The 21,172-nt window shown below is 46.2% G+C and overlaps 1 protein-coding gene across 2 annotated transcripts in view; it reads right to left on the reverse strand.

The window, feature by feature from the left end:
- LOC147665980 (serine/threonine-protein kinase Nek4-like) overlaps positions 1 to 21,172 on the reverse strand; it is a 275,537-nt gene that overhangs the window by 218,922 nt on the left and 35,443 nt on the right. For both annotated transcript variants that reach the window (XM_086949353.1, XM_086949354.1), the window contains exon 3: positions 5,782 to 5,979. In XM_086949353.1, the coding sequence (XP_086805479.1) occupies positions 5,782 to 5,979 (198 nt within the window). The remainder of the gene's footprint in view (positions 1 to 5,781; positions 5,980 to 21,172) is intronic.

The raw sequence follows: 21,172 nt of genomic DNA on the forward strand, positions 1-21,172 counted from the left end.
TTCCCGTAATTCTCGTACCTCTTAGATTCCCAGTCGGGGGGAGCCGACGGGAATGCGGTCTGGGAATTGGAGGCCTGGATAACCAGGCTCTCAGGGGTGGGATGGGTAGACAGAAAGCAAGGGTCACCCGGAGCCGGGCGGTGGCGTCTGGTCACGTTCCTATCCACAGGCTGTCCTGTGGCGGGCCTGGACCAAGTCCCCAAAAGAATGTCTGACAAGGCCTCATTAAACGGCAGCAGAGGATCGGCCGAGCTTGACTGCGGTTTAAGGACCTCAGTGAGGAGGTTAGTCCTCACGGCCGCGACGGGGAGCTCAAGGCCCAGGGCCTTGGCCGCCCTCATCAGCACCACGCTATAAGCAGCCCCCTCCTCCGTAGCCACGCTAGGAGGGGAGACAAAGCCAGTGTTAGGCGAAGTGTCCAGCCCGCTGGCCTCCCCAAGCTCTCCTGTCCAGTCCACAGAAGACTGACACTCCTGTGCCGCAGGGTCCTCAGACCCCTCCCAATCCTCCTCATCCCCCACAGCCTGGTACTCAGGCTCAAAAGATGGGGCGGGGTCTTTTAAATAAAAATCTCCCAGGGGCGTCGAGAGCGGACCCGAAACGAGGACAGGACCAGGGACGACGTGGTCCATGGACGGCGCCGACTCCCAAGGGGCCGGCGTCGGCGAGATCGTTAAGTCGACCGGCGACGACCCGGATCCGGAACCAGACCCAGTGGGTCCTGCGGCGTCGGGACCGAAGTCGCCGACGGCGCCGAGGCCGAAGCCCCGGACGGCGCCGAGGCCGAAGCCCCGGACGGCGCCGGTGCCGAAGCACCCGGCCCGCGTGGGGACCCAGTCGGAACCGCTTGGCCCGAAGGCGCCGCGGAACCCGGCGGAGGATCGAGCGAGCTCATGGCCAAAAGAAGTCAGCAATCTCCCCCGGCGTCGCGTTCTGCCCAGGGACCGGCGGGTATGGGGCAGGCCGCGACACCTGCGGCTCCAGCAGAGCCGCGTGGGCAGTGTCGCCCAAACCCCCGGGCGCGTCGCGTGAGCGTCGGGGGGGGGGGGGGGGGGGGGGGGGGGAGTCAGAAGAGCGATGGTGCCTCTTCGGCTTCTTGTGCCTCTTGCCTGAGGACTTCGAGCCCGAAGACCGATGACGACTCCCGGAACTGTGGGGGCTCCGGCCCCGTGACCGGTCCCTCGACCTCCTTTCGGACCGGGACCTCGAGCGGTGCGGGGCAGACTGCCGAAGCTTGAGTTGCTTACGGGACCGCTCCCGTCTAGCCTTAGACGTCAGGGCCCGGCAGTCGGAGCAGGACTTGTCGTCGTGGTCCAGGCCCAAACAGTGCAGGCACCGGCGACGGGGGTCGGTAACCGACATCAGTCGGTTGCAGTCGGCGCAGGGCTTTAACCCGGGCATCCCTACCGGCACCGTCAGAGTCGATAGACTTCGAAAAATTTATCAAAAAGGATCTCAAAAGGTTAGTCAAAAAGTGACTTGGGTACAACTTTTTCCAGGTCTGCGCTAGCTGGCGCAGAAATAAAGAAGAACTGACGTAAGCACGCGGAGGCGGCGTCTAAGTACTCCGACGACGTCATCATGGCGCCCACGATGCCGAAGACGGACGCGGAGCCGCAGACGACACCTACCGACGCGCAAGGGTACTGCTACGCAAAAATTTACGGATCCAGTCTGACGCCTGGGGATATTCTAAGGTAAGGAATCTATCACTAACGTGTCTCTTTCAGATATACACAACAACACATATAGCCAGGTAGGTAGATGACTGCCTCTTATTTCTCCAAGACCTGGTGACAAATATGCCTCACATAACCTCTGCATTGTCGGATTTCAGGGCTGCGTCAGGGCTTAAGATTAATTAGAACAAATAGTGCGTGCTCCCTCTACACCGGATGGACCTTGCCGAGCATACACCAGACACTATAGCCATCCTGAGATGGGAGATGGAGTCATTTAACTAATTAGGATATCAGATTCATCACACTTATGATAAACTTGGAGAGAGCAACCTTGTCAAATGTGTCTGTAACATTAGGCAGACGCTGCCATTACTGAATAAGCTATCCCCAGCAGAGGGCAGTAACAATGATGGACACTGCCCTGGCTTCCACATTATATACACCAACTGTTGCAATTAAAGCCACATGGGATCAGAAGCTAGGAAAAGATTTTACAGATAATGAATGGATGAATGTACAAAAGGTGTGAATAGTAATCCACATTTTGATTCACCCAGTTTAGTTATTCGCACCACACCGATTTCTCTCAAGAACGATTGGCAAAAAGGTATGTGTGCCCTAGAGGTGCCATAGCTCCGGCTGACTTTTTCCATATGGTTTGGAATGCCTTATCATTCAACAAAAATGACCTGCTTTGCTGTTTTTTTTATGAATGAACAGACGGGCAGAACCCTTGAGAATACCATGCAAACATGCTTGTTGGTGATATTTGGTAGACCAGACAGCAAAGACTAAAAGCCCATTCAAAAATGTAGAGACCTAGCGCTATTGACAGCTAAACACAATATAGCAATAAACTGGAAGGCATTGAATGCGCCTGGAATTATGCCGGGGCTTAGAGATCTAGAGAAATGGACTACTGCCGAGATAAATGTTCAGTCCCTACTATGAAAACATAAAAGGCTGGGTATCTACAGCTCTCATGGGATATGATCATGTCACAACAGACGAACTGCCCCCTTCAATGATTCCTGCTGTTTTTTCTAGTTTAAAATATATTGCAATAGTTGAGGTGGTCCATGGGATCAGTATTGTAAATGGAAAATGTGATGGGGTAGGACAGCATGTATTTTAATAAATTAATCCGATACGACGTAACAAATGGTACCAGATACAGACTAGGGGCCAGATGTACGTACATATAGGATAACAATTTGCAAATAGCGATTTTTTTCGAACTACTATTTCGTAAGCAGTATTCTAAATGTATAAATGTTTATTTCCTAATTTGCAACTCCTTGTGGTACGCAAATCAACCTACCTCATGTATATTAAAGAGGTGGGTCTGTGATTGCTTTTTAATAAAGCAATCTTTCTTTTAATTTTTTTTAATGTAGCCCATTTTTCTCTAAAGGAAAATGCAATGCATTTAAAAAGAAAAAAAATAAACTTTGGAGTTTCATTTTTTTGGAGTAGACAGTGGTCTGCGTCGTGCTCCAAAAATATATATTCAACATTCTCAAAGGGAAAGGCTCTTCCCATTTGCGAATGGGTTACAACCACTTTTAAAAAGGCAGTAAAGTATTACTGTTTTGTGACCTGAATTCAGCCCAAAAACAGTAATACATACCATACCAATTTGATATTTGGAAGGGACCGAAAAACACCCCCATTCCGAATATAGAATCAAAGGTAAATTGCGATTTTAACTTTCAACATTTTATGTGGTTTACCTGTAGTTGCACTTTGCTTCGCCGTGTGTTGGGCCCTTGGGCAGCCCCTTCACTCACACTTGGCCAGCCCTCTGCTCTGGTCTGCCACGGCGTTAGTTGCCGATTGAGCGGAGATCAAAGGACTTGCGTCCCTCTTCTCTTCCTGGTCAGGTACTTCCAGGCGGGCTGGAGGGCAGGCAGCGGTCTAGTTGTTTTAACTCCCGTGCCTACTTAAGATCATGCTGGTGCGGGTGCGCAGCGGGCAAGCGTTCACTTCCAACGCGTATCCTTGTCCGGCCGGTTCGATAATTCCCGAAACTGTGGCTGGAATTATAGAACTGGCCGGACAAGGATACGCGTTGGAAGTGAACGTGCAGGATTAAAACCAGGCACCTTAATATGGGGACAGATGGACTAAGCCTAAACTGGCAGCACGGAACCTACAATCCGCATTAAATATTGAGCCCTGGTGAGGTCCAGTTTGGACGAAACGCGTTGGCTGGATTTTCTGTTGTGATGTTTTCTGGATGAAATAATTGAAGCTTTGAAATAAACAACGAATTTGGAAATTCACAAAGACTCCCCACGGACTTTCTTTGAATTGGACTACCATATAACTTATCAAGCATCTAGCTTGTGAAGATTGTTGCTAGAGCGCTCCTTTTTGCATAGGTTGTAGTTTGATAATAAGTGGCCCAGTGGCGGTGGGACCACTAAAAGTAGAGCCTGGTCGTAGTACAGTGATCAATTACCAGTATTATACACCAGTGTGCACGTTTCTAAGCCCTCACCGCCTCGAGCTGTATGCATAATTTGAGCTGGTTTACTACAGTTCTTGATTCCGAGAACCTCATGCATAATGTGGTCAATGCTTCTGATGTATTAGGAATGAACGACATTAAAAACATGTTCATGTTGTACTGGTAATTAACACTGATGTTTAAACAATAAAGAACTATTACAAAAAGAAATCACAGATGTCTTCAACACAAAGTAAACATATTGTGGTTTCTAAGTGTATGAGTGCATGTAAATATATATGTGGCATAATAGAGGAACAGAAAGTTACTTTATGTCAGGAGTCAAACAGGACCACCTTTGAAGTTTGTTTCGTAATGAATGTGTTGAATATTCCTAAGTGGAGGACGAGGCTGTGCTCGTCAATCTTCTCTCACAAGAAGTTCGGAATCCCCTCTATAGCTCAGTGTTTAAGTAAGCTGGATTCCCTCTCAAAAGTTCATGATTTCAGACTGTGAAAGCAATGCTTTGTCTGGAGGCAAGCGGAGAGGCCTTGACGTGAATTCCAGGGTGTGACCCAAACTCGAATCAGCAGAACCAATTTATCAGACACCCATGTCCCAGTTTTAGTCACAATGACCCCCCACCACCCATCCATGCCCCCCCACCAAGGGTAGCAAATGCAGAAGGTTCCCACAAAGTCAAGCTAGCTTCTGATGGGGAGTTCCTTCCTCAGTCTTTGGATGGACCAAGAGGCCCGTTGCCCCACCTTGGAACGCATATGAGATTGAGGGAGGTCTTCTGGACTTGCTCTTAAGCAGTTTCCGGCTTTTGGAAAGCAGTTGTCTGGTTTTTAAAATAAATAAATACTTAAACAAACAGTAAAGGCCTTCTGGAACTAGCAGCTTCATGAGGTATCAGTATCGTTTTACTACCATCAAGTGGCATATCTTAGATGTTATCTTCAAAATCTGTAATCCAAAAGGCATCAGGCATGCAAAGCACAAGGAGAAAGACAGAATTTACAATAACCAAGGCATTTTTTTTAAGTGTGAGTGAAGTAAAGATGGATTCTGTTATTGATCTTATTAACAACAGAGGCATGAACGTTTTTTTGCGGCAAGCTCGGATGCGGTCACTATTTTGTGCACAATCCTAGAAGCCAGCAAGCACTACTACAATCAGTGCAATGTCGTTCAGTGTTTTTGCTAAACGGACTCAAGGCTTGCATAGCAGTGAAAGTACAGCTATTAAAACTCACAATTACTGCCGAAAGAGCAGAAGTAACATCAGATTTGGGAAAATTGGACTGCCTTCCCTTAAGGAGTTATTCAACTTTAAGGTGCTCCGCATAATTGATTATGTGTAATGCGGAGCTACATTTCAGAGTGTGCTAAGCGATCAAAAAGTTACTTTCCATTACCAATGACTCTCCGGCATTAGTTTACTCCCCCAGTTCATATATTAATGCTGTTCTTCAATCCTGGACCGTCTCTTTGTCCGAAATGAGGAACGTTTGGAAACTTGCGCTGGTTCACAAAGTGCCATTAAAAAACATATAGATCAGATTGGCCAAGCCAGGCAGTTACGTGTGAAATGCTGCAGAGAACAGGCGTAAAACCAAGACCAGCATGGAATTGGGGCCTTACCTTGTAGTTGTACGGCTGATTGGAGAACAGCTCTGGGCTCATATAGTAAGGCGTGCCAATGAGCGTACTGGCCATATCTTGTTGGTTCTCTAGAACTCTGGCTATGCCTAGATCGCCGACTTTGATGATGGCTGATCGAGTGAGGAAGATGTTCTGTGTCTTCAGATCTCTGTGCATGATGTTCTCCTTGTGTAAATACTGAAAGACAAAAAATACCAGCATTGCAAAAAGTAGGTTTTAAGCTTTATGGTCTATAAATAAGAATATGAAATATTACAAATGACTCTTAGAAGCCAAAAAAGATGAGGTTATTAACTGCATCTAATTCATGTATGAATAAACCACCGAAGTTGCCCAGAATACAACCCTACCCCCAAACACGGATGGGCGTGCTACCAATACAAATCACCTTCATGAGCATACTTTACACTGCACTCGCATCAGTTGTCATCATACCAAGTAGTGACATTAAGGCACATTGTAGGGCTCTCCTGTGCCATTGTGTGTGATTCTATTGAGATTGCGGTTTAGGCAGTGTTATTGAATTACAGATTCTGGACAGTCTTCAACCAAGAGTCATTCTCCCACTGCCTGATGCCCGTTAGACCAGGGCCTTCTCACACTGATGCCCTGATTAACAGCACAGCATCAGGGGCGTCCACAATGGAGCGCTTCACCTTCTACCGATTTGTTTCTCACAACTCCTTAACTCCTTCAAAGATGCGAAGGATGGAGAGGTTAAGGGTGACTGCCCACTTATGCCCTTCCCTCCTTCCGCAACCTAACTCACCTAAAACTTAATAGTGTCTTTTTAATTTAAGTTTTGGTATCTATAATGTGTAAACCTAGCTGGCTAGCAGTGCAGCACTATACAGGAGGCATGTCACAGAGGAGCACAGGTTGGAAGGGGGTCGAGGATAGACTGAGGAGGAAGAACTAGTGAAAGAGGTGCGAAATCAGTCCATAGGGTTAGTGTTCCTTGAAGAGGTGGGTTTCAGTTGCTTCGTCCTGAATTGTAGGGTAGCTGGTGTTGTTCTGATACAGGAAGGGATGCTGTTCTGATCCTGGGGGTGTAGGATGAGAGGGTTTGTTGTCTTCTTCCTGCTGGGTTTAGTCTCTAATCTGACACCGTTGGAGCTCCTCATCATTCGCAGACCTCCAGATATTTCTAGTTTGTTAGCTAGGTAAACAAGAGTCTCAGGGCCAGATGTACGACTATTGGAATTTGCTACTCACAAATGTTGACAAATAGCGAGTCGCAAAATCCAATGTACAATAGTGTCTGAGACACTGCGACTCCCAATGGGGTCGCATATTGCATGCCTCATGCATATTAATGAGGCTGTTGCACTTTGCACCCATTAGGAATGGCTGGCACTCCCAGGGATGGTGGCCTGCTGGGCTCAACAGACCTCCATGTCTGGGACTGCTTTAATTTAAAGCAGTTAAAAAAAATAAAAAAATACCTTTTTCCTTAACGGAAAACTGGATGAATTTAAAAAATAAAAATGAAACTTTTCAGTTTCATTTTTTAAGGGCAGGCAGCGGTCCCCGGGATGACTGCCTGCCCTTAAAAAATATTTGGACCCCTTCCTGTTTGTGAGTGTTTTACCATCCTTCTAAGAAGGGTGGCAAACTGCAAGTGTTTTGCAATCATAATTGCGGTCGCAAAACATTCATACATAGGTTTTGGAGTCGGCATTATTTATTTCTTTTATTTGCCCAATTACTTAAAAACATTGCAAAATTACAACTCCCCTTCCTAATAGCGAGTCGCTAATTGATTAGCAACTCGCAAAATAGGGTTGGTACATTAGCCTGATGTTTTTTGCAGTCGCAAAGGGACTGAAATCCCCTTTGAGACCGCAAAATTTGGTAGTACATCTGACCCTTGGTGTAGAGGACCTTATAAGTGATACAGCTGATCTTGAAGTTGACCTGGTGTTGCAAGGGGAGCCAGTGTAGGTCCTTTAGTTCAAGGGAGATGAGGTTTGATTTCCTAGGTCTCTTGTTGAGTTATTGTGAGCATTGTGGTGTATTATATGGCATGGTTGTTCAACCTTACTGTTAATCCACTCGCAAAACTGTCTCGATACAGCTAGGCTCGTTTGTAAAACCTTTAGCTCAACCCTGGGCAGCAGTGGCTTCCAGCAGCAAGGCTTAAACAAGGAACTAGCATACAGCATTTAGAAGCAGCAAACAACGAAATAAAGTCGCACAAAACAAAAGAAATCCAACACCTATTTATAAAAATAGATTATATTTTGAAGAATTTTTAGACACAAAGAAGAGAAATATCCACCTGAGGGTTCTGGAGATATAGACTTTTAAGTAGAACTTAAATCTCGGCTTTTTAGTCCAAAGCAAAAACAAGCATTGGTAACCATAAAGTTAAGAATCTTTTGAAAAGTTATAAACAGTTCAACTACTGTGGCCTGAGTGGGACGACAAATCCAGCAGGAAGAAGGTCAGGGGGGCCCCTCAGGAGTATTTGGACAGTTACCTAGTCACCAAAGCAGTCTCAAGTCCAGTCCCACACTTCACATCAAGACCACCATCGACTTCCACAGAGTAGTCCTGATGCTGGGGATGTAGGATGCTTGAAAGAGGCTCTGGGTGATGTGCGGTAAATGAGGGTGCAATTATTCCTCTGTCCACGTGTAAGGTGGGGTGACTTTGGCCACAGGGCTTGGTGTCCCTCAAACTCCTCATGGGGCCAGTAGAAGACAAGCTGCGGCTGGGCTACCAGTCTCTGTACATAGCGGGTCACTAGGCATACTTTGTTGAAGGCTGGTGTCCCTCCTTTGCAACGAACCTAGACTCAGACAACACTCCCTGGTCCAGCAGACTCAAGTAAAACTTTTGGCTGTTGAGGATCAGTCTCTTGGGTTGCCCAGAGGCAGTCCGATTTTAAGAATTCGGCTACCAACTTGCCAGAACGGGCTACTTAAGCTTTGATGGCCCTGGTGCTAGTTCCAGGGTGTCAGTGGACTGACCCTTGGAGTCACTTCTTTGGTCTGGGGCACTGCAGAGACTTTTCCATGAGCCAAGCACCACACGCACAGCCCTCTCTTTGCTAGTCCAAGGTGCGGCAGGTGCAGTTCAGCAGTCGATGCAGCTTCTCTTGCCAGGTCCAGGGTTCAGCAGGTCAGTCCATCTTCGATCCTTTATCAATTTTAGTCATGATTTGAGGTTCAGGGTGCCAGGGGTGCTATATTTATGCCCAGAATGATGATGCAGCCACTAGCCAGTGGGCTACAAAGATCTCTCCCATGCTGTGACTAATTCCGTCTATATGTGGCATCTAGCAAACCCAGAGTGCACTTTTCTGTCCACGCTCAAGATGGCTGAACCCTTCTGTAGGAAATGGGACCCCCGGCCGGCCAGGGCTTGCGCCACAGCCAGTCAGAGACCGCCACTCCTATGTCAAGACAACCCCTGCTCACCCTCTAGGTAACGCGGCGCGAGCAGTCAGGCCTATCTCGGAGGTCATGTGTGAAGCATTTGCGCACGCACCCACCAACAACAACGTCCAGGGCCTCCCACAAAAGGAACTCCACACAAAGTATATATGAAAATAGTCTTTGTATTAAGAAGGACACATAGGAACACACACTTTACAAGGTGCCAGAGGCACAGGCAGGGTTTACAAGGGAAAAGGTACAGGGCAGGGCAAAGGGACCCCTGCCAGGGGTATGCACATGATGGATCTGGCATTAGAACACATATCAACTGGGAGCTTCCTAGAACTAGCAGTAGAACTCACTCTGACCAGGAATCACATACAGGGGACATCAGATATTCAGGAGGGACGGAAGGACAAGGTATATAACACACCAGAGGCCCCATCAGCAGGGCAACATGTAAGAATCACAATAATGTTAATCAATAGCGTTCCACAGGCCAGCTGGCCTTTCTGGGGCTAGGACGCACAATATCCCGATGTTCAGGGTAGGCTGCAGGTAGCCAGGGCAAACCTACACGTGGCAGCTGCCCACGAAGTGCTGGGCAGCTGAGGGGCATCGATGGAGCCTCGCAGGCTCGGGGGAACAATTGCGCCAAGAGGGAGTCCCCCGGGCTCGAGAACAGGATATTGGGCGGAGCCTCGCCGGCTCGAGAGGGCATGGGGCTATGGTGGAGCCTCTCGGGCCTCAGGGGCACAAGGACACGTAGGAGCCTACTCGGGCTCAGGGACACTGGGCTACGGTGGAGCCTCTCGGGGCTCGGGAAGCGTGATGTGGGCTGGGGGTCGAGCCTCGCCGGCTCGGCGAAACAATGTCACCGGGTGGAGCCTCTCCGGGCTCAGGACACAAGGTGTGGGCAGGCGGGGTCCCCCCTCGGGGGTCCCAGCATCACTGGGGGCCCCCACGGGCCTCAGAGCACAACAGGAGGATCATTCGGGGGGAGGGGCAGGCACCGGCAATGTGCCCCGACGTCCCCTCCCGTGTGCAGCACTCACCGGGTCTGCGGCGCCTGTCTCTCCTCGCTCTCCGGGGCTCTCTCTCGCTCCACATATACCGTTGCGCAGCATTCAATCTCACGAGTTCATACATACCAGACTTGACCCTGCACACCCTACGCATCGGGAACTACCAGGGACACATACATTCCCCATTCATTCCTATGGAAGGGAAGGTCTCTCTCTCTTCACACGCACTCAGAGTGGGAATCACCATCTCCAGGTTACATATAACAACAAAAACTTCAGGGGTGAACCTGCCAGAAGGGCCAAGTCCAACACCTTCCTTGAGCATTAGGGGTTGAAACTGAAGGAAAAAAAAGGTTGTTGTAAAAGTTGATGTAGGCAAGCCGTGCAGCACAAAAGAAAAGCGTGCGGCTGTCCTGTTAAATCTGAAGTGTGGTATGGTGCATAAAATATAATATTTAAAGCGTGGCATGTGCTTTTTTGTTGTAGCCAAGAGGGGGAGCGAGTGTTAAACTAAAATAAGAGTGCTGAGACACTAATAAATGACATGACAAGTAACGGCACATGTAAGAGGGGCAGTCCTCATGGGAGGTTACAAAAGTAAATGAGCATTTGAAATGCAATAGGTCTTGCGTTTGCTTATGTTAGCGCTATTGTCGTCGTACATGGCTTTGTAAATGACAATGTCTATTATCCATGTGTTATGGAGTGCATGTGGTGTGTAGTGATTGCCTCTTTGTCTGCAAAGTAGTGATCTCAGTGCGGTGAAATAATGAAGATTGAATAGGATTCAGGAGAGTTGACAAGCCAAGCCTTGTGCACGAGGCATCACATTATTCAGGCCTCTTGTGCCTCGACCCTGCTCGTACACTTGGAACCAATCTCACAGGGAGTACAGGGCCCAGGGAAGCTAGTGCTGGCGAGGTGCTGCATGCCAGGGGCTGTGTGCCAAAAGCAGGGAATGTGCTCTATGCCAAAGAGCATGCATGGTGGCTCAAGGCGGGCACCCTGTATATTGCACAACTACCAGCTAAGGAAAGGAAAAAGTGTATTGAACCCTTAATTTCTGTGTGTTGTAAGGTCACGTTCAGGATGTGTGGATGATAGTATATTCTTATAACTTCAACGATTACAACATTGAAGATTTTTTCGGCAAAAGACAATGATGAACCCAAGCATTTATAAACACGCACCCCTCTTTAGGCTCCCAAATGATAATGGACGGACGCGAAAACGGACGAGAAAATCGAAACAAAAAGTACAGCAGAAGTGGACCGCGCAGAAAATGAAAATAAAGTGCCAACAGACTTACAAAGGAGACCGTGTAACTCTGGCAGTAAACGATCCAGTCCGGGTGGGCAGGGCCAAAAGTGGACAGGGGTAACAAGGAGGGACTAAGAAGCCTCCTTTACAATAGAAAGCCAGCTTTTAGCCTCAACTATGACACAAGCCAATGGGAAGAAGGGGTGTGGCTTCAAGTCCCCTTCTGAAAGTGTATCGATGATGAGAAGTCTCACGAAGCGCATGCGCACGCCAGCGCTAGGTCTGCGAGACATAAAAAGGAGGGACTAGCGACCATATTAACCCATAAAAAGCAGCCATTTACAAAGGACAGTAAAAGGAGCCAATCAGAAAGATGGGTGTTGCTTAAAGCCCATATGCTGAATACAGAATTTCTCGAAGAGACAGAGCAAGCACTGCTTAAGCGAAACCTTAAAAAGAACTTGCAGGAGTAAGCTAAAAACACAGTAAGTGTAGCGTGGTGGATAGAAGAGGCATGAGAGGAAATCAAGACTAGACAGCTGTATATTTGTCAAACCTAGTAACTGGCGGTGCAGGGGCAGGCTGCAAAGAAAAAATGTTGGGCCTGGACATGTTGTAACTAATTTACATCTGTAAAGCATCATAGTATCCCCTGTCCCAATATGGCAAAGAGACAGAATGCAGACACAATGCAGTAATAGACAAAGAATCGTGTAGCGTGGGAGTACATCAGGGTATGTATAATGGAAAATTTTGATTTGACTTTTTAATAGCAGCTAGGAATTCATGGTAACAAGTACAGGTACCCTGTGGCTACCACATAAGTGATTCCTAGTTACATACGCCAAAGTGCAGCAGAGATGGCACAACCTCAAACCTGTAACAAAATCTCGACAAGCCAGCAGAATTAGCTACCAGAGCATTCTTGCGCTTACTTGGCCCTGCCATTTCCACAAGGTTGAAAAACGGAACCAGAAACAATCAATGTGCGAGGTCTGCTGTAGCAGTAAATGGTTTAACAGCAACTTAATACCAAGCTGATGCTTCGAGTCATAAAGAACCAACTTAAATCTAGACATACTGATTTTCAAGTTGCTGGCCGTGTAAAATGTTTAGAATCTGACTAAAAGTTTACTTAAACTGTAGAGTGCGCACAAGGACTGGGGTCATCCGCGTAAAGAAGCAGTGTCGCGGGGGAGGCGATGGTACTGGGGTGTCACTCAGCACAGGGATATCACCAGTTCTCTCAAAGAAATGCATTAAAATAAAGATTTAAAGAGAACTGAGGCTAATGTGCAATCTTGCAACGCTCTTTGCTTATTCGAATTACATTGCTCAGTCTGGCATCATGTACCCGTCTGCTACTTTTGGAACGTTACTGTTGAATCATTTCAGCCTGTCCAGGACAGACGCTACCAAAAACCATGGCCCATTTCATAATAAATCCTCTTAAAAGTCCTTAGTAAATCAGGAAATGCTTCTTTAAACATTATTTATACTCGTATTTCAGGGCACATTGAGCCTTGTAAAGGAGATGGAATTCTGGATCTCTGTGGCGGGGGCTGGCTCAAAATTTTGTGCTGTTCCAGTCTTATCTGAAGTCAAGACTTAACTAACTGAAAATCTTCACTAGTGACATAACATGCTAGAATGGCTTACAAGATGTGCTGCTTGATGCATAGGGATTTCAGGAGTGTAGGGGGATTATTCTCTTACTTTTTTCATGCTTGAATGCCGGGGAAGGATAAAGTCTTTAAGGCAAATGTATGGGTTAGTGTCAAGTACGCGTAAGGAAGGGGTTGTGAGACGTGTTTTTCTGATGAAGAGTGTATCTAGGTTGTGCGGTATAATTTCAACTCAGCCAGGAGCGTGGATGGTTTCAGAATGTGTGTCAATGAGCTTCAAGTTGGAGAGTTTCTGCTCTGTACTAGTGGGCGGGAGGAGAATGAGATTCTTGGTGTTTAATAAGCATGTATAGAGGGTGTCCTAGTGAGTGGTATTAGCATGAGGTTCTTGGTGTTTGATATGCATGTGTGGTGTGTGTGTGTCCTAGTGAGCGGTACGTGGATGACGTTCTTTGTGTTTGATATGCATGTGCGGTGGTGTATCCTAGTGAGTGGTCTGAGCATGAGATTCTTGGTGTTTCATATGCTTCTGGTGTGTGTGTTAGTGAGTGGGATGAGGCTGTTGGTGTTTCATATGCACGCATGGTTTCTGTGCTAGTGAGTGGTATGTGGATAAGGTTCTTGGTGCCTGATATGCGTGCATGGAGTATATCTCTTAATGATGGAACGTGGATGAGGTTCTTGGTGTTTCATAAGCATGTATGGAGTCTGTGTGCAAGTGAGTGGTAAGAGAATGAGGTTCTTGGTGTACGATAAGCATGTGTGGAGTGTGTGGCCTAGTTAAGTGGTATGTGGATGAGGTTCTTGGTGTTTCACATGTATGTGTGAAGTTTGTGTCCTAGTGAGTGGCACGAGGATGAGGTTCTTTGAGTTGGATGTGCATGTGTGGTGCGTATTAGTGACTGATGTATAGATGAGGATTTTGGTGTTTGATATGAATGTGTGATGTGTGTGTACTAGTGAGTGGTGTGTGGATGTACATCGTGGTGCTTCATATGCACGTGTGGTGTGTCTCCCCTAGTGAGTGGTGTGAGCATCAGCTTCTTGGAGTTTGATATGCACATGTGGTGCGTGTGTCCTAGTGAGTGGTACGCTGTATGAGGATAAGGTTCTTGTTGTTTGATATGCATGTGTGGTGTGCGTGTGTCCTAGTGAGTGGTATGCTGTATGAGGATAAGGTTCTTGCTGTTTGATATGTACGTGCAATGCGCGTGTCCTTGTGAGTGGTATGCAGTATGAGGATAAGGTTCTTGAGGTCTGATATGCACGTGTGGTGCGTGTGTCCTAGTGAGTGGTTTGCTGTATGAGGATAAGGTTCGTGTTGTTTGATAAGCACGTGTGAAGTGTGTGCCCTTGTGAGTGGTATGCAGTATGAGGATAAGGTTCTTGATGTTTGATATGCACGTGTGGTGCGTGTGTCCTAGTGAGTGGTATGCTGTATGAGGATAAGGTTCTTGTTGTTTGATATGCACGTGTGGTGCGTGTGTCCTAGTGAGTGGTATGCTGTATGAGGATAAGGTTCGTGTCGTTTGATATGCACGTGTGGTACGTGTGTCCTAGTGAGTGGTATGCTGTATGAGGATAAGGTTCGTGTTGTTTGATATGTACGTGTGGTGCGTGTGTCCTAGTGAGTGGTTTGCTGTATGAGGATACGGTTCTTGTTGTTTGATAAGCATGTGTGAAGTGTGTGCCCTTGTGAGTGGTATGCTGTATGAGGATAAGGTTCTTGTTGTTTGATATGTACTTGCGGTGCGTGTGTCCTAGTGAGTGGTATGCTGTATGAGGATAAGGTTCTTGTTGTTTGATATGTACGTGCAATGCGTGTGTCCTTGTGAGTGGTATGCAGTATGAGGATAAGGTTCTTGTTGTTTGATATGCATGTGTGAAGTGTGTGCCCTTGTGAGTGGTATGCTGTATGAGGATAAGGTTCTTGTTGTTTGATATGCATGTGCGGTGCACGTGTCCTAGTGAGTGGTATGCTGTACGAGGATAAGGGCTCTTGATATGTTTGATATGCATGTGTGGTGTGTGTGTCCTAGTGAGTGGTATGCTGTATGAGGATAAGGTTCTTGTTGTTTGATATGCACGTGTGGTGCGTGTGTCCTAGTGAGTGGTTTGCTGTATGAGGATAAGGTTCGTGTTGTTTGATATGCACGTGTGAAGCGTGTGCCCTTGTGAGTGGTATGCAGTATGAGGATAAGGTTCTTGATGTTTGATATGCACGTGTGGTGCGTGTGTCCTAGTGAGTGGTTTGCTGTATGAGGATAAGGTTCGTGTTGTTTGATATGCACTTGTGAAGCGTGTGCCCTCGTGAGTGGTAAGCTGTATGAGGATAAGGTTCTTGTTGTTTCATATGCACGTGTGAAGTGTGTGCCCTTGTGAGTGGTATGCTGTATGAGGATAAGGTTCTTGTTGTTTGATATGCACGTGTGGTGCGTGTGTCCTAGTGAGTGGTATGCTGATGAGGATAAGGTTCGTGTTGTTTGATATGCATGTGTGGTGCGTGTGTCCTAGTGAGTGGTTTGCTGTATGAGGATAAGGTTCTTGTTGTTTGAAATGCACGTGTGGTGCGTGTGTCCTAGTGAGTGGTTTGCTGTATGAGGATAAGGTTCTTGTTGTTTGATATGCACGTGTGGTGCGTGTGTCCTAGTGAGTGGTATGCTGTATGAGGATAAGGTTCTTGTTGTTTGATATGCACGTGTGGTGCGTGTGTCCTAGTGAGTGGTATGCTGATGAGGATAAGGTTCGTGTTGTTTGATATGTACGTGTGGTGCGTGTGCCCTAGTGAGTGGTTTGCTGTATGAGGATAAGGTTCTTGTTGTTGGATATGCACGTGTGGTGCGTGTGTCCTAGTGAGTGGTATGCTGTATGAGGATAAGGTTCTTGTTGTTTGATAAGCACATGTGAAGTGTGTGCCCTTGTGAGTGGTTTGCTGTATGAGGATAAGGTTCTTGTTGTTTGATATGTACGTGTGGTGCGTGTGTCCTAGTGAGTGGTATGCTGTATGAGGATAAGGTTCTTGTTGTTTGATATGCACGTGTGGTGCGTGTGTCCTAGTGAGTGGTATGCTGTATGAGGATAAGGTTCTTGTTGTTTGATATGCACGTGTGGTGCATGTGTCCTAGTGAGTGGTATGCTGATGAGGATAAGGTTCGTGTTGTTTGATATGTATGTGTGGTGCGTGTGTCCTAGTGAGTGGTTTGCTGTATGAGGATAAGGTTCTTGTTGTTTGATATGCACGTGTGGTGCGTGTGTCCTAGTGAGTGGTATGCTGATGAGGATAAGGTTCGTGTTGTTTGATATGTACGTGTGGTGCGTGTGTCCTAGTGAGTGGTTTGCTGTATGAGGATAAGGTTCTTGTTGTTTGATATGCACGTGTGAAGTGTGTGCCCTTGTGAGTGGTATGCAGTATGAGGATAAGGTTCTTGATGTTTGATATGCACGTGTGAAGTCTGTGCCCTCGTGAGTGGTATGCTGTACAAGGATAAGGGCTCTTGTTGTTTGATATGCACATGTGGTGCGTGTGTCCTAGTGAGTGGTAAGCTGTATGAGGATAAGGTTCTTGTTGTTTGATATGCACGTGTGAAGTGTGTGCCCTAGTGAGTGGTTTGCTGTATGAGGATAAGGTTCTTGTTGTTTGATAAGCATGTGTGGTGTGTGTGCCCTCGTGAGTGGTATGCTGTACGAGGATAAGGGCTCTTGTTGTTTGATATGCACATGTGGTGCGTGTGTCCTAGTGAGTGGTAAGCTGTATGAGGATAAGGTTCTTGTTGTTTGATATGCACGTGTGAAGTGTGTGCCCTAGTGAGTGGTATGCTGTACGAGGATAAGGTTCTTGTTGTTTGAAATGCACGTGTGGTGCGTGTGTCCTAGTGAGTGGTTTAATGTATGAGGATAAGGTTCTTGTTGTTTGATATGCACGTGTGGTGCGTGTGTCCTAGTGAGTGGTATGCTGATGAGGATAAGGTTCGTGTAGTTTGATATGTACGTGTGGTGCGTGTGTCCTAGTGAGTGGTTTGCTGTATGAGGATAAGGTTCTTGTTGTTTGATATGCACGTGTGGTGCGTGTGTCCTAGTGAGTGGTATGCTGTATGAGGATAAGGTTTGTGTTGTTTGATCTACACGTGTGAAGTGTGTGCCCTTGTGAGTGGTATGCTGTATGAGGATAAGGTTCTTGTTGTTTGAAATGCACGTGTGGTGCGTGTGTCCTAGTGAGTGGTTTGCTGTATGAGGATAAGGTTCTTGTTGTTTGATATGCACGTGTGGTGCGTGTGTCCTAGTGAAAGGTATGCTGATGAGGATAAGGTTTGTGTTGTTTGATATGTACGTGTGGTGCGTGTGTCCTAGTGAGTGGTTTGCTGTATGAGGATAAGGTTCTTGTTGTTTGATATGCACGTGTGGTGCGTGTGTCCTAGTGAGTGGTATGCTGTATGAGGATAAGGTTCTTGTTGTTTGATAAGCACGTGTGAAGTGTGTGCCCTTGTGAGTGGTTTGCTGTATGAGGATAAGGTTCTTGTTTTTGATATGCACGTGTGGTGCGTGTGTCCTAGTGAGTGGTATGCTGTATGAGGATAAGGTTCTTGTTGTTTGATAAGCATGTGTGGTGCGTGTGTCCTAGTGAGTGGTAAGCTGTATGAGGATAAGGTTCTTGTTGTTTGATATGCACGTGTGGTGCGTGTGTCCTAGTGAGTGGTATGCTGTATGAGGATAAGGTTCTTGATGTTTGATATGCACGTGTGAAGTCTGTGCCCTCGTGAGTGGTAAGCTGTATGAGGATAAGGTTCTTGTTTTTGATATGCACGTGTGGTGCGTGTGTCCTAGTGAGTGGTATGCTGTATGAGGATAAGGTTCTTGTTGTTTGATAAGCACGTGTGGTGCGTGTGTCCTAGTGAGTGGTAAGCTGTATGAGGATAAGGTTTGTGTTGTTTGATATGCACATGTGGTGCGTGTGTCCTCGTGAGTGGTATGCTGTATGAGGATAAGGTTCTTGTTGTTTGATAAGCACGTGTGGTGCGTGTGTCCTAGTGAGTGGTATGCTGTATGAGGATAAGGTTCTTGTTGTTTGATAAGCACGTGTGGTGCGTGTGTCCTAGTGAGTGGTAAGCTGTACGAGGATAAGGGCTCTTGTTTGAAATGCACGTGTGGTGCGTGTGTCCTAGTGAGTGGTATGCTGTATGAGGATACGGTTCTTGTTGTTTGATATGCATGTGTGAAGTGTGTGTCCTAGTGAGTGGTATGCTGTATGAGGATACGGTTCTTGTTTTTGATATGCATGTGTGGTGCATGTGTCCTAGTGAGTGGTATGCTGTATGAGGATACGGTTCTTGTTTTTGATATGCATGTGTGGTGCGTGTGCCCTTGTGAGTGGTATGCTGTAAGAGGATACGGTTCTTGTTTTTGATATGCATGTGTGGTGCGTGTGTCCTAGTGAGTGGTATGCTGTATGAGGATACGGTTCTTGTTTTTGATATGCATGTGTGGTGCGTGTGCCCTTGTGAGTGGTATGCTGTATGAGTATATGGTTCTTGTTGTTTGATATGCACGTGTGGTGCGTGTGTCCTAGTGAGTGGTATGCTGTATGAGGATACAGTTCTTGTTTTTGATATGTACGTGTGGTGCGTGTGTCCTTGTGAGTGGTATGCTGTATGAGGATATGGTTCTTGTTGTTTGATATGCACGTGTGGTGCGTGTGTCCTAGTGAGTGGTATGCTGATGAGGATAAGGTTCTTGTTTTTGATATGCACGTGTGGTGCGTGTGTCCTTGTGAGTGGTATGCTGATGAGGATAAGGTTCGTGTTGTTTGATATGCATTTTGTAGCATGCTTAAAAAAGCATTTAGGTCAATAGTCCCCAAACATTTTATAACCACAACCCACTTTTTACAACAACAAACTTTTGCAACCCACCTACCTTTAACCCATTAACTGCTGGGGCTTTCCCCTTTCCCAGTGCTGTGTGTTTTTTTGGCTATTTCAGGTGGTTTGTGCTTCAGGCACTATAACTTTTTTCCACAATGTACCTCAGCATATTTGCATCATTTTCTCTCCCAACATCTTGGCGAATCTAAAGGTACCCAGGATTTATGCATTTCCCTGGAGGGGACAGAGAAAATAAGCAAAATATAGCTACATTTGAGGTTTTTGGGGAAAATAGGAAAAAAGAACTCTGGATAAAAGTGGTTGGTTTTTTCCTCAAAATGGCATCAACGAACAGTTTGCTGCGTTAAAGTCACCATCTTCCCAACTTTCATCAACACACAAAGCTGAATCATAACCTAATTGTTTACACAGTTTTGGCATTTTTCAAAGCGGTCACCCATTTTTCTTCTTTTTTTGTGCTATCAACCTACTTCCAGTTTGTGGTGGAAATTAGCATCACAACATTGGGTGATCCAGGAACGCTATCGATTTCTGAAAGGTAGACAAAACTCTGAATTAAGCAGGGTGTCATTTATATGTGTAGATTCCTCAAGGTTTTCCCAAAGAAACTAACTGTTGAATTGAAGACATTTTGAAAATCAGTGGGAAAAAAAGCCAGGCATTTGTGACAACGTTTTTATTCCTAGCTTTTGGCCTATTTACAAAAGCAATATACCCTTACTTTTGCTGGACTCTACTGGTTACGGGGATATATAGAGTTTGTAGGTTCGGCATGAACCCAAGGCACCTAGAGCCAACAACTGAGCTGCACCACAGAATGGTTTTTCATAATGTACGGAGTATAGACCAATTCATATGGTGAAATATGTAGAGTGAAAAATGAGTATCAAGGAAACCTAGGTATTTCTGAAATGTGCACAATATGAGGAGTTTAGGAGCAGTAGTCATTTGTACAACTCTGAATTTGTGGGTTCTCATACTAGCATAAAATTTAGAGGGTATTTTTCTATCTTTCACCATGGGTTACAATTGTAAGGCACGAATGCAGTGAAATGCAATTGGTAATACCAAATGTTCTACTATTCTTTGCTACCAGATGTCTTCCGATAAGAATCGTACCTCACTTATGTGGGTAAACCTAGAATCTGCGACAGGAAAAGGGCTAAACAAAACACAACATGTGCGCATCATATTTTTCCACTCAAAACTGACCTGTTTTTTCCCCAATGTGAGTAGCTGTGCATTTCGGGCCCTAGCTCAGCCGGAACCTAGGGAATTCTAGCAAACTTGTACGGTTTTGAAAATTAGACAACTAGTGGAATCCAGAGTGAGGTGACTTGTGTGGCTCTAACCAGTTTTTTTTAAATAAAAAATGCCTTGCATACCTCAAACTTTGACTAAAAAAAACACATTTTCCTCACATTTCTGTGATAGAAAGTTCTCGAATCTGCAGGGAGCCACACATTTCCTTCTACCCAACATTCCACAAGTCTCCAGATAAAAATGGTATCTCACTTGTGTGGGTAGGCCTAGTACCCGTGACAAGAAACGGCCCACCATGCAACATGCAACATGGATACATCACATTTTTCCACTCTAAACGGACTCTTTTTTGCAAGGTGGGTGGCTGGGGATTTTGGGCCCAAGCTCTTAGGGAAACCTAGCAAACTTGTACATTTTAAAAACTAGACACCTAGGGAAATCCGGGGTGTGGTGAGTTGCGTGCATCCCACAAGGTTTGCTTACCCACAATGCCATGCGTCCTCAAACTTTGCCACAATTCACCCATTTTCCTTAAATTTCTCTGATAGAAACTTCAGATGCTGTAGGAATCCTCAGAATTACTAACACACAGCGTTATCTGACGTGTGCCGATAAAATGCTGCACGACTTGTGTGGCTGGGCCTAGCGCCCGCAACAGAAACTTAAAAAATGTAAGGGCATTGGGAGGCCTTGCGAGGGGACTCACATTGACCTTGGCTTGATCAGTTACTGTTGTGAACACTAGGCCCAGCCACTCAAGAAGTGCAGTGTTTTTATCAGCACAAATGATCAATGCTTGGCGTTAAGAATTTTGTGGGGGCCTGCAGGTTTTGGAAGTTTCAACCACATAAATGTGCGGAAAATGCACAATGTTTTAGATATGCAGGGCATTGTGGGCAAGACGTCCTTGTGGGAACATGGAATCCCCTGGTTGT

Source organism: Lissotriton vulgaris, unplaced genomic scaffold (genome assembly GCF_964263255.1).
Source record: "Lissotriton vulgaris unplaced genomic scaffold, aLisVul1.2 SCAFFOLD_1444, whole genome shotgun sequence".
Lineage (NCBI taxonomy): Eukaryota > Metazoa > Chordata > Amphibia > Caudata > Salamandridae > Lissotriton > Lissotriton vulgaris.